General features: G+C 42.3%; 1 protein-coding gene across 1 annotated transcript in view; it reads left to right on the forward strand.

Annotated features, from left to right (window-relative positions):
* Positions 1–2,903: 2,903 nt before the first annotated feature.
* mxd4 (MAX dimerization protein 4) overlaps positions 2,904–13,959 on the forward strand; it is a 38,354-nt gene continuing 27,298 nt past the window's right edge. Inside the window, exons 1-3 of the mRNA XM_084073449.1 lie at positions 2,904–3,127; positions 4,098–4,200; positions 9,313–9,342. Coding sequence (XP_083929575.1) covers positions 3,064–3,127; positions 4,098–4,200; positions 9,313–9,342 — 197 coding nt within the window. The 5' untranslated portion in view covers positions 2,904–3,063. The remainder of the gene's footprint in view (positions 3,128–4,097; positions 4,201–9,312; positions 9,343–13,959) is intronic.

Genomic DNA, 13,959 nt, shown 5'->3' on the forward strand with positions numbered 1-13,959 from the left:
AATTAACAGTGATTTGTGGCTGCCCTGAGATTGGGAGGCCTGGGTTCAATCCCAAGCGGAGTTGTGCCAAAGACTATAAAATGGTACCCAATGCCTTCCTGCTTGGCACTCAGCATCAAGGGCTGGATTATGGGTAAGTCCCTGTGATGTGCTAGCGTCATGTGTCCAGGGGGTGTCCTTGTACATCATGGCTGGGGGATGTATTTGTACATCAAGCTGCCTCACACTACAGAAACAGGAGACACTGATAGGCTTCTGACCTATGGGCCACATGGCTCTGAAATGCTACCTGTGGTACCTCCCGTGGGTGTAAGTGAAATCTGTTGAGGCCCCTCAAAGTGACATTAAAATTGGGGCAGATCAGCGTTAGTGCTTTTCTTTTAAACTTACAAAATAGGCCCCTCCCACAAACATTGGAAGCCAGTCAAAGCCAACCTAGAGACTCCAGAGATTAGGTAAGGTAGGTTTGAATCAAATATGCAGGCGTAGTAGGAAAACGTGTTTTGAAGCAAATGCAATGGCCGGAAATCTACTCACAAACGGCCATTTCTAGAGAGAACCGGCCAAACGGGCATGGCCTATATAGAGAATTGTGTCATGATCCAAGGAATCCAGGAAAAACTTTTGATGATTGTACAATTTATGGTTCAAGAGGTATAGGCCAAAAGGTAAAGTGCCCTGTCATAGCGCCACCAGGAGGCCGATTTGAAAAAATGGGAGAAGGCGTGTGTCTTCCTTAGCATGCATGCAATGTTTTACACCAATTGAGCTAGTGGTGTCTGAGATTAGCCACGCACAGACAGATGGATGCACAGACACACGGATGGGGTGAAAACTTGAACTCTAATCTCCGCCTCTCGGACTGTTGGCCTGGTGGAGATAATGAAAGTTGTAACTCCTTATCTCAATGAGTTTCTGTGAGGCTCTTTGCTTCAGAATTGGACTTCGGAAGTTGGATTCCAGCTAATGGTACACCCACCTTAAACAATTAGGCCTACTATGACTTTAAAAAATGATTTTAATTCAACTAGTAAATTCAAAGTCAACAACCTAACGATAGCTGTTTGGCAAAAGGTTACAGCTAATAAATGCAACACCTTTGTTTCAGCTGATAAAACATCTTTAAAAAGTAAAATAACAGTTCACACTTGTGTCTGCCATGTTGCTGTGATGTTAACAACTGCATGTCATCATGATGTCAGAGATGTCAGGGTTGAGTTATTAATGGGTCATGCCGCAGTAGCTGATGTTATAGTAGTGCATATGGACCACCACATGATGCTACAGTAATCCCCAGTTCTATTCCAGCCCATCTCCACCCCCACCTTCTTGTCTGTACACTCTGCATTTAAAAAACAAAAAAAAGTAAAGTTGGAATTCTGACTTAAACAGCCATTCCATTGCATTATTTATTTTGGGAAGTTGAAAATGATGACATGACTGGAACACAGCATCAGCCTTAGGCCAACAGAAATAGCCTTCTGTAGCCTAATCAGCTTCACGTTAATTGTGCCTATGCCGCAGCACAGCCACGCCAATAACGACGATAAAGCACCCCCTCTTCTTGCGTGCTACTGTCTGATTGCTTAAATGTCACACAGAATTCTTGATTTGGCTAGGCCTACATTATATCCAACTGTTTTGACATACTTGCATTCCTAAACTTAAAGAGTAGATCAATGTTAAGTTATACATGTGCAATAATAATTCAGCAACAACTAACATTTCCGAATGGAATATGACTCCGGATTCTTTGCTTGTGCGAAAACATTTCCTGAAGCCAAACGCAAGTTTTGCATGACATCGAGTCCACAGGAAATGAACACAAAATGCAACCACTGATAGTTGCCCTGCCAGGCTGCCATTGCTTGCTTAAAATGTTTTAAATATACACTATGTGTGTGTGCACGCACGCACGCGCGCACACACACACACACACACACACACACACACACACACACACACACACACACACACACACACACACACACACACACACACACACACACACACACACACACACACACACACACACACACAAACAACAAACAACAAACAAACAAACAAACAAACAAACAAACAACAACAACAACACCACACTACTCGTGAATATGCAGAGGAACCCTTTGCTTTGACTCATCACACGCTCTCAACGTGACTTCCTCCACGATCCAAAACACTTTTTTTGCAACCCAAACAACAGCCAAGTTCAATATTGAGACACGCCTTAGATGCCTCTCTACCAATCACATTGTAGTTGTCTTTGTGTCGAACCAATGAGCTCTGAGGGGGCGGGGTCACACGCTCAGTTGCTAGGGTATGGCAGTGAAGCTTCTACTCAGGATTGCCATGTCCGCTTATTATAAGCGACTTTGCGATTCTTTTTCTGTATAGTAGCTTGTAAATATTGGTGGTTAAAGTATAGTTGCTTATTTGAGCTTGCTTCCAAATTTTGTAATTATCATTTAAACCAGTGTTTCTCAAATATTTTCATGTCATGCATCCCCAAATTAATATGTAGATTATTTGTGTCAGTCACTGTCAGAATGTTTCAAAAAAATATTCCACATTTTATTTCAAGATCTAATAAATAGCAGATCTACAAGCTAGAAATGCATAGAGGTTTACAAAGTGCTCATGTGGCCTCTATAGTTACTTATTTTGGGCTTGGTTGCATAGACCAGGGTTACTTACTTCTCTCGCAAAATCTGGCAACACTACTTCCATACCTCATTACTCTGGTGTCCTGGCCAATGAGGAGAGACCTCAATGTCACTCGGCCCAACCATAGGCTGAAAGCAGCACTGACAGCCCCGCCCATGGGCGTCTGTCATTGGTCAGCAGAGCCATCACTCGCTCCCTGAGTTTTAGTTATGCGCTGTTGATATGACTTCTAGTTTTGGTGGAGTGAGTCCTCAAGACTCACAACTGATTATAGACGCTCATATCAACCTATACCGGTTCTAGTTTTCAATTCCATCACTGCAATAATCCTTTTTTTTTTATGTCACTTTCTGTAAATAGATTGCTTTTTCTACTCTTTTTGTAACCAGACGAGAAGATATGGAACTTAACTCTCTTTTAATTCTGCTGGAGGCTGCAGAATACTTGGAAAGAAGAGACAGAGGTATTTTTCATGCCAAACTGTCAAGTTGACAGGACATGCTGTTGGATATTTTTTAATATCGATTATCAATTTAGTAAGGGGTAAACATCTTCTATACAATGTGAAGTTAGAACGTGCTCTGCCATAGTGCAGCTATGATGTCACTTTAAAAAGCGATGGAGTGATGCAAAACTGGACCCTGCAGCCTAGATGTGTTGCAGAAACTTGCAATATTAAATTATCACCCATTATTTTAAGTATTTTATTAATGACATGTGTATAATTCGTGTAACAAGCCTTGGTGTTGCAGACATGATGCACTGAATGGAATGTTTTATTCTGGGCTACTTGTCCAGTGGAAAGACCGATCACTGCTGTTTACGAGTGTGATCATAACAATGTTATCCTCTCGTACGGTAGATGCTGTTAATAAACAGTCATGTGTCATTAATAATCTAAAGTACAGGCGTATACGTAACGTTGGATATTTTATCTTTACCGAAAAAGATTTTTCAGTAGCGATCACTGACTGACTGATGACTGAGACGTCACGTTTTTTGGGCTTGTTTCTAAAGTGTAGTTGCTTATTTGGACTTGTTTCCTAATGTTGTTTAAACCAGTGGTTCTCAAACATTTTCATGGCAAGGACCCCCAGATTGATATTTATTTGTCCCGAGAACCCCCATCTGAAAATATATTGTGCCATGGACCCTCCCCCCAAAACAATACTTTTGTTGTAAAAATGTTTACAAATTGATCCAAGATTACCTCTTTCTATCAATATTATCAAATGTAACAATTTGAAAATAGCAGATCTACAAGCTCACAAGGCGTCGACGCCTTGTGAGCTTGTAGATCTGCTGTTTTCAAATAACCCCATTATACATTTGACAGTTCTTTTGACATTCCCAAAAATCACTGAGTAAATATAAATTTCCACTGCAACACTGCAATAAATGAACACTTAATTCTGTTTACTTTGTCAATATAGAGGCAGAACATGGTTACGCGTCCGTTTTACCATACAATAGCGACTTTTCCAGAAAGAAAACGAAAGCTCATCCGCCAATTTCAAGAAAAGCTCAGAACAATAGGTAAATATCTTTTGTTATTTTTGTCGTTGTTGTTGTTGTTGTTGTTGTTGTTGTCAGTAGGCTATAGATACAGTTTGAACACGCTCTGTTGTTGTTGTTGTTGTTGTTGTTGTTATTCACCACCATCCATCCATTCCCAACGCCATCTTATTCTGCTGGGGCTTGGCTCTGTGTTGTGATCCCTTATAAACACTGCCACGCGTACACTGTCAACTTCTGTCTGTCTGTCTGTCTGTCTGTCTGTCTGTCTGTCTGTCTCACCCGACCTGCTTTTCCTTCTGGCAAACCTTCAGTGGTGGAAAAAAAGTAGCCTTCTCAAATGTTTTACTTAAGTAAAAGTATTGCATAAAAGTATGCAATGTAAAAAATATACTGTTACAAGACAAGTGCAAGTCCGGTTCAAAATGAGTGCAAAAGTGGTATCAAAATGTACTTAAAGTACCAAAAGTAGAAAGCCATCATTATGCAGAATGTCACATTTCACAAGTTCAAAATGTATAAAATCTTTTGAAAATAGCCGAGCTTGCCTAATGCATCGCAATAAAAGTAAAAAAGTACTATATTTCCCTCTGAGATGTAGTAGAGTAGAAAATACTACAGTAAGGTAAAAACACCTACACATTTTACTTGATTACAGTACTTGAGTAAATGTACTTAGTTACTTTACACCACTGATTCCCCGCTACGCTATAATATCCTGCACACACTGACTGACTCACATATTACATTCAATAGGTCGCTCACAAGATCATTTCGTAAACTAATATTTTACCCCCCTGACAACAAGTGACAACACTTGTGGTTTTGAGTCACCCACAAGACAAAACTGCTTGTCGGACGAGACAGCATATTTGAAAGTCTCAACTTGTCTTCCCGTTTGGCCCGCGTCCAGTTTTAAAGGGAAACAAGGTGAAGCACTGCAGTCTAGTGGCTCTAGTCTATCGCCAGAGTTCAGTGTTGAAGTGAGTGTTTATAACTTTTTATGTTCTTTCACATGACATCTCTGCTCAGTCACTTCCTTATGCCTTGTAGGTTCATCATCATAACAACACAGTAGAAGCGACGGCAACCGCGATCGCAACTTAACTTGCAGCAGTGGTGGAAAAAGTACTCACATGTTTTACTTAAGTATCAATTACTGCAACGTAGAAATACGCTGTTACAAGTGCAAGTCCTGAATTCACAATTTACTTGAGTAATGGGACAAAAGTAAAGTATTGGTATCAAAATGTACTTAAAGTACCAAAAGTAGTAGCCTACTCATTCTGCAGTGTCCCATTTCACACGTTTTCAAATGTATAGAAATCTTTTGAAAATAGCAGATCTACAAGCTCACAATGCTTAAGTATAATGTTTGCCTCTGAGATGTAGAGTAGAGTTAAAGGAAAATTGGAAATACTCCAGTGAGATAAAAATACCTCAAAATTGTACTTAAGTAGGCTACAGTATTTGAGTAAATTTATTTATAGTTACTACTGAGTTGCAGCCTAGTCATAATAATAATCCCTTCATAAACTTTGCGAAATCCTGTTGTTAAGGAGTGTTTTTGTGTGAGGTGTGCGTGTGTGTGAGTGTGTAGTCACACTACTAGCCAGTGGATATGAGTGGTGGGGGTGGGGGGTTTGGCAGGTGGGTGTGGTGGCTATGTAACAGCATGCACTCCTGGCTGACAGGCTGAGCCAGGCCAAGTCCCTGAGTCCATACTCAACTGTAGTAGCGTGAGCTGCCTTTTCCCCAGGCTGTAAGATATTTCATTGCTCTGCAGTTCAGCAGGCAATGTATTGGATGAACTTACTTGTCCAAATTCCAACACTTTATTTCTACACTTATGTAAGTTCAGGGTGTATCAATAAAACACAGTTCTTTTGAGTTAGAAGAGAGCATAACAACATCTAAACTGCAATTGCATTGTCTTGTTTATTCAACTTAAATATGATTAAAATAAATGGCAAACAACCAGACATTTGCACTGTAGTATAATAATAATAATAATAAAACTAATAATAAATCATTATTCCAAATGTGACCATATTTGTATATACACAAACATTTAGCACAGTCATTGAAGGGCATGTGACAGAGAGCAGTGGTGAGTCTGTTGTTATAAAGTGCAGCAGCAGCAGGTACTCATAAAATTAAATGTTAGAAACAACTAAAAAGGTCAAACTCCGCAGCACACAAAAATGAGAAAGAAGTACTATAGAAACCCAAACTTTAGAGAAGTTTCTATCAAAAACCCTTTAATGATTTGAGAGTTGTATGCCTTTTGGAGCATTTAGTGGTTACAGCTGAACAAATAATGCATAATTGTGACTTTAGTGGTCATTACTGATAATTGAGAATATACAGGATGTTCAACTAAGACTCAGAGAGTATACCCAATAAGGTTATTAATGGTGTAATAGGATCCATCTATTTATTAAATGTGTTATGAAAGTTGATGTAAGGTTAGTTCCCAGGCTGCTCCTGCTTCTGACTCAGCTATAGGCTTTATGCCCTGTGGTTATCAGCTCTGAGTTTATGATGTCAGGCCATTAAATCATTTGCATGGCAGACAGGGACTTTTACATGACATGACATGCTGTGTGCATTATCTTGTTGACAGGTACTGCATGCAGTCCCTTCCTCTGCAACCCTGCAGTATGATTTCCCAGTATAGCTTTGCCTGTCATGTTTCTTTGCCTGTTACAGTTTATATATTTGAATAGAATGGGGCCACTTCCCTCACAAAGGAGATGCACTTCCTGTATGCTTTGTTGAGACTTTGGGAAAGTAAAGGAGCATTCCCATCAATGGTTAAGTGGTTGAGTCTTCTACCTGAGGACCAATCATTGTGTACCCCAAGATCAATCATATAATTGAATATCACGTGTACCCCAGGCCAAGATCAACCATAGAATTGAATACGAATACCTTCCTCATGTACCTCCCTCTAACCTGCAGTCACTCATTCTGTCTGTCTCTCTGTCTCTCTCTAAGAGCCTAATTAGAGTCAAATTGCTCCTTCTCCTGAAAAGAAAAAGGAAAACCCCTTGTGGGTGCAGGATGTGGTGATGCAAGGCCTCATCCCATGGTGCTTACGGTGCAGTGTAAATTTAAAGTAGGGTGCTGTGTCATCTCTAGAGTAGACAATGTTCCAGAAGGGACAGCAAACTTCATATTCAATGCTTTTTTTCTTTTCCTTTGTTTTAACTTTATTCGTCAGTTGACAGAGAGAGGACACATTCTGTTTGACAGCGGCAAAGGCACTGCCTTCTTAAATGTTCAGGTCACCGTCACATCCTTCTGCCAGCCTGAGCTTGGGCTCGACATCCCAGCTGTGGGAACCACTGCTTCGCATGCATATGGGCTATTAAAGATCCAGAACAAAATGTGAAAAGGCTTGTTGTCTGTTGTCAGTCTGGCCCTTTGTTGCCCCTGTTTTGGTTTTTATTGCCTCGGTATCCATGACAGTCGTGTGTGCGTGCGTGTGTGTGTGTGTGTGTGTGTGTGTGTGTGTGTGTGTGTGTGTGTGTGTGTGTGTGTGTGTGTGTGTGTGTGTGTGTGTGTGTGTGTGCGTGTGCGTGTGCGTGAGATGAACAGAGGTTTTTGTTCTGAATCAGATGGGCTGCAGTGCCCTGGGCTGACTCTGGTGTCCACATCATAATATGCACGTCCTCTCCCTGTTATAAGCCCACGTTCTCTGGAACACTACAGAGTGTATCTAGGCCTCCTACAGATGACCAGACTGACCCATGGGTTTGTACCCATGTCAGCGCCACTAGTGCTGTCTGCTCAGCACAACCCACAACAACAGCAGTGTGTGTGGGTGCTTGTGTGTGCACGTGAGTGTGGGTGTGTTTGTCTGCATTATAGGGCGTATTTGTGGTATGTGTGCATGCATATACGTGTGGGTGTGTGGACGTCACAGTCTCGCACATAGCATATGCACTTGTTTTTTTGAGTGGACACACACAAGACGGGCAGAGATGTTTTGGTTGAACAAGCATTCAAATGGCAGTGCCCGGTCAAGGTTGCATTGAGCAAGGCCCTAACCCCTACCTGCTCACTCCTCAGTTGTCACTCAAGATGTGCTTAAAATATTTGTATATAATAAAAAATCCATGACATATCTGTGTCATTGTTACATAACATTATTATGTTGATACATACAGTAGCCCTGAATGCCTATCCTGACAGGGGTTTCTCTTAAGCACCATCAATAATTAGATTTCTGGCAAATAAGTCCTGCACCATATTTGGTACACTGGCCTTGTTAAGATTATGGACTCTCTCCTTCTATTTCTCTATGTCTTTCTGTTTGTTTGTCCTCTATGCTCTTTCTGTCTCTTTGTCTGCCTCTTCTGTACTCTGACTCTGTCTCTCTCCCTCTCTTTCTTACCCTCTCCTCTAAGCTCACTTTGTCTCTCTCTGCTCTGTTTTCTCTATCCCTGTTTCTATTTCCTCTGCCCGTCTGTCTGCCTGCCTGTCTGTCTGCATCTCTTTGTCTGCCTCTGTCCTCTCTTTCTTTCATTCCATCATATCCAAGCCTCTCTCTCTGCAAATATACACTGCAGTCTTTGACCCTCTGCCAGGCAACTGAATCCTTGTTGCGGTCACCAATGCACCATAACTTTGTCATGGATTCCGCTGGCAAGCAGTGTTTCAGCCCATAATCAGCCCAGAAAGATTCTATCATGCTAGGCCCTTGAACATCAGTTGTTTTCGGAATGCGAAAATTAGAGAAATAAATTAGGCTTAAGACTACACTGTTGAAATTAGCCTCACTAGTCAAAGCTTTAGCCGCGTAAAGCTAAGGGGGAAGGAATAACCCTTTTCATCTCTTGTCAAATAAATCATTTATGCAAACCTTCTACTAAACTGCTGGCATAGCTTTCATCTGTTCTGCTTTCTTAAAACATCCACTAACTGAGACATTCCCGTGCTGTGGCGAGGGGAGGGGTTTCCTGCTGCATTCAAGGTTCAAGTCTCATCTCATCTCATCCCTAACTTTCATCTTTGTATTTGTCTGCAGTTATTCATGTCAAGAGATATTAGAGATATTATGATTACTGTGTTAATTTGATGGGAGTTGGGCAGTGCACTCACCCTTGTTTATTTTGACCCTTTCAGATCATCGCACAACGAGCTGGAGAAGCACAGGTAAGATGATAACCCTACTTTCCTTTACTTTTATGCTTGTTTTGTTTGTTCACCCCTACCTCCCACCATGTCTCACACATTAGTCAGTACATCTCTGTTTGTATTCATGTCTCATATTTGTGCTATGGCCATGAGACTCAAAAGGAATTAGTGCAAGATGCATTCTACACAGCAAAATCTCTTAATTTAACTTTAAGAGTGTAAGAATAGATTTTTAGAGTTACATTTACACAGAGGATGGTCCATAGCTTAGTAGATGCAGGATATGGGCCATCTAAGTTTGATGTTAGATCCTGGACGTATGAAAGAGAAACGTCAAACCGATTAAAGAACAGAGCCCATCTGGCCTGTCTTGGACACTCTGGTTGAACAGATGTATTCAAGGTCCTTGTAGTCAGCCCAAACCAAGTGAACGGTCGCCCTGCTCCCTCGAACCAGTGCCTCCATTCATCTTGACTGCTAACAGTTCCTAGGTCCCAAAGTAATAGTTGCGCTCTGCAGGGGGAAACTTTTAAGAGAGGCGCAAGGGTGAAGTTTGTGATCGACAGACATCCCCCAACCAAAATCTGAGGGATCCACCTCCACCACAAACTGACACGAGGTAGAGGTTGAGTTTGATTAATTGATTGAATACTTAATTAACACATTTGAAAGTAACTAAGTATGGCAGTACAGTTAAAAAAAGCTATGCTAAAAGGATAAGAAAAAAATCACCTGGAGGCTTGTTTCCATTGTGGTCGATGAGTATGAGTGAGGAGATGAAAACAGTGTCTTTAACTCATCAAAGGCCATGTCCACTGAGGATGACTAGAGGAAGGGTGAACTTGCAGAGGTCAGTCAGTGCAGTGTGGGGCCACCACCATGCTACAGTTCTGGATGAATCTTACAGTATTGACTCCATTGTAAAGTGGAACCTGTTCCGACTTTCCGATTTTCCCCAGGGGGAATCTAAGATCACTATTTGTTGGGGGGGGAATTCATCGTTCATAGTTCAATGGAAGTTGACCATGGAGAGCTCTGCCGTGGATGGGATCCGACAGAGGCTCCTGGGGAATGCCTTGCTCAGCCAGGGAGGATTTAAAAAAAAAGAGCATTTCCAGAGTCAATGAGGACGGGAACTGTGTTCTATAATGATGTGTGTGTGTGTGTGTGTGTGTGTGTGTGTGTGTGTGTGTGTGTGTGTGTGTGTGTGTGTGTGTGTGTCTGTGTGTGTGTGTGTGTGTGTGTGTGTGTGTGTGTGTGTGTGTGTGTGTGTGTGTGTGTGTGTGTGTGTGTGTGTGTGTGTGTGTGTGTGTGTGTGTGTGTGTGTGTGTGTGTGTGTGTACTATCCTATATTTATCTTACGGTCACTAAATCTTTAGCAGCCTTGGCTGTTAGTACTGTGTGGCCTGGCAGTTGATACCCTGCCCCATCAGTGACCATGGCGTCTTGAGAAAGATACTGAACCTCCTCCTCCCTCCCTGCTCTCATTGTGTTGTTAATCTTTGTTATCAGTTTCAATGCCTACTGAATTTTGAATTTGGCTAGTTCATCACTTGAAGCGTTTCTACAATTTACTCGAGATGACAATGATGAGACCCAGGGCTCAGAATATGTGTGAATTCCTTGTGTCTGAACAGAAGAGGGGCCGTAATCTGATTCTGTAATCTCATTTCAAAGAGTTGCTTTCATGTTTTATTAGATCTGTCTGTTGGGTGAAAACTCAATGCCTTGTATGGTCAGGGAGAGGGAATCCTGTCAGTTACAATGTTCTAATCTTGCACATTAGGCTTGTCTGTGTGTGTGTGTGTGTGTGTGTGTGTGTGTGTGTGTGTGTGTGCGTGTGCGTGTGCGTGTGCGTGTGCGTGTGCGTGTGCGTGTGCGTGTGTGCGTGTGCGTGTGTATTGGAGGGCGTTTTGGAGGCTTGTCTGTCTCTTCTTGTCAATCAAAACAAGCCCAGTACAGTGCCCATGCCACGTGCACACCCAAATATAAGAAACACATTCTTGAAAGTCTCTCTCTCTCTCTCTCTCTCTCTCTCTCTCTCTCTCTCTCTCTCTCTCTCTCTCTCTCTCTCTCTCTCTCTCTCTCTCTCTCTCTCTCTCTCTCTCTCTCTCTCTCTCTCTCTCTCTCTCTCTCTCTCAATAAACATGCAGTGATTATGTCGCTCATGTTTGTTCCAGAACTACTCAAAAGAAACGGTTCTCTCTCTCTTGGCAAAAAGCTGGGTAAATTAAAGACACACAGGTTGCGTGTTTTTTTTTACTCCACCCTGTTTTGAGTCAACGTTGAGACAAAGTGACATCACACATTAAAGGAGGTGTGTGTGTGTGTGTGTGTGTGTGTGCGTGTGTGTATGTGTGTGCGTGCGTGTGTATGTGCGTGTATGTGCGTGTGTATGTACGTGCACGTGCGTGTGTGTGTGAATGGGACGGGGGTCTCTCGACAGGAAGCAGAGAGAGCTCTGCTTTGATTCTGGTTCCACCCAACAGCCTCTGGACAACAGAAATCCTTGTGTCTGGCCTTTTCAAGACGTGGATTAGTTTCCCCGCAGACAAAGAACCGGTTTGAGAATCACGTTGTCGCCTGTGTACAAATAGAGTGGTTTCGTTTGGGACTATACAGCTGATGTTATTCCTTATCTGCCTGTCTGTCTGTCTGCCTGTCTGTCTGAACTGGACTAGACGAGACTGGAGTGGGTGTGTTACAGTAGGCATGTGTTACGTGACACTGTGTCACTCTTGTGGTGGGGAGCGGAGTGGCTTGCCAGCCAGTCGCATATCTGCCTGCTGAGAGTAGTGAGTAATTGACGTGTGTACGGAGAGTTGAGAAAACATGCATGGACATATCCCTTCTGTGTGACCTGGCAGAGAGAGGCTGGCTTGAATACCGTAGCTGTTGTGTAGTCGAAACAACACAGCCGTTATTGGCTCACTTTGCGTCAGGCGTGGTCACCAACACAGTGACACGGTTGAGAAAAAAAGGGTTTCCAGAATCACCTTACTCATCCTCCGTTCTCTGGAAGGCAGCAACCGCACAGTGCTTGTCAGTGTTGTATAATATACAGTAGTGTGATGTTAACATAGAAACAAAACTTCCTCTTTACTGAGTGCTTTGTGGCCGCAATGTGAAAGTTATGATATATCGAAACAAAAGTGTCTGTGGGATTGATGAGCTTTGAGAACAAAGATATACATTGATGACAGTAATTTAGCAGATCAAGTGTACAACCCTCGTACTGTAGCGCAAAGTGAAGGGGAGTGACTGCACTTCTGTCCAAAGAAGGGATAGTGTCTTAATGCCATTTTTTAGCGGCGCTAGCCGCTCTATACCTTTAGGTATAGAGCGGTAGCCCTCTATACCTGGCTTTTGCGTCAACGTTCTGATTGGTCAGACACGTCAACAAAGTGATTGGTCAAGCTTCACGTGACACGTGGCTATAAACACATTATAAACACTTTTTGATGACAAAATGTATCAAAGGCGCCGCTACCTTCACACAGGTGTGATTTTTAACATTACCGTCACAAAGCGGATAAAATCGCCAAATTTAGCATGAGGCTTCTTTAGGACCTACTGATGGAACTAGCCTAGGGGCCCCCAACAAAAATACATTAAAAACATACATAAAACTCCATACAGTGCACAAAAATCTCTTTATCAATATTAAATCCATTCTTTATCCATTAAAAAAACAGTGTTGTTGCGTACCGAATATATATTTGTTTATAGCAAATATAGATCTACAAGCTCACAACACGTCCCGATGCGATGCATTGTGAGCTTGTAGATTTCGCTATTCATAAGGGCTTAACAGCATCACATCATAGAATCAAAACTGGATTTGTGTTTCAAAAAGTAGAGTGCTGCCATTTCACAGTGCAGGGTCATTTGGACATTATGCAACATTCATTCATTTACTGTGCACACAGTGACAAAAGCCTCCGGAACAAATTGAAGCTTCATTTTATACCTAAAAAGCACTTCAGACCTGTCCTTATTGTTCCTTGTTTTTTTGTTAGTTTCTGTGTGTGTGTGTGTGTGTGTGTGTGTGTGTGTGTGTGTGTGTGTGTGTGTGTGTGTGTGTGTGTGTGTGTGTGTGTGTGTGTGTGTTTTTGGTGACTGTGTCATCTTTTCCCCTGTAAGGAGGAAATAGGCCCTACCTGTATATGTAATGATAGCTCTGGCAGTGTGTGTGCGTGCGCGTGTGTACTGTGTACGCGTGTGCGTGTGTTTGTGTGTGTGAGACAGAGCCTTTGTGACACAATGCATTGCACATTGATCGAATCCCTGCCTGAACCCATGAGCTCAGATGACATGGTCATTATTGTAAGACAGAGGTGTTAAAGGGTTAGAGACGGTAAGGTTTCAAGGTTTTGACACAAATAGCCAACTCTTATCCCCTAGCGGTGTGGGGGTGGAGAGGGTTACTGTACCCTGCTGCAGTGCACAGTAGGTGTTTGTTCCGTTTTTTAAATGGTTGATGATGATGAACTGAAGATAGAACGTCCAGTAGTAACACACACATGTCTCTCCTGTGGTGCAGGGAATCAAAGATCGAAGATTGCTAGGTATTTTTACATGTTCTTCCCTGGTTATCGGGCTGCAGGTAGACAGACAGAATTGGAGTATTGCTAG

Source organism: Gymnoscopelus microlampas (genome assembly GCF_963454915.1).
Source record: "Gymnoscopelus microlampas genome assembly, chromosome: 2".
NCBI classification, from domain to species: Eukaryota; Metazoa; Chordata; class Actinopteri; order Myctophiformes; family Myctophidae; genus Gymnoscopelus; species Gymnoscopelus microlampas.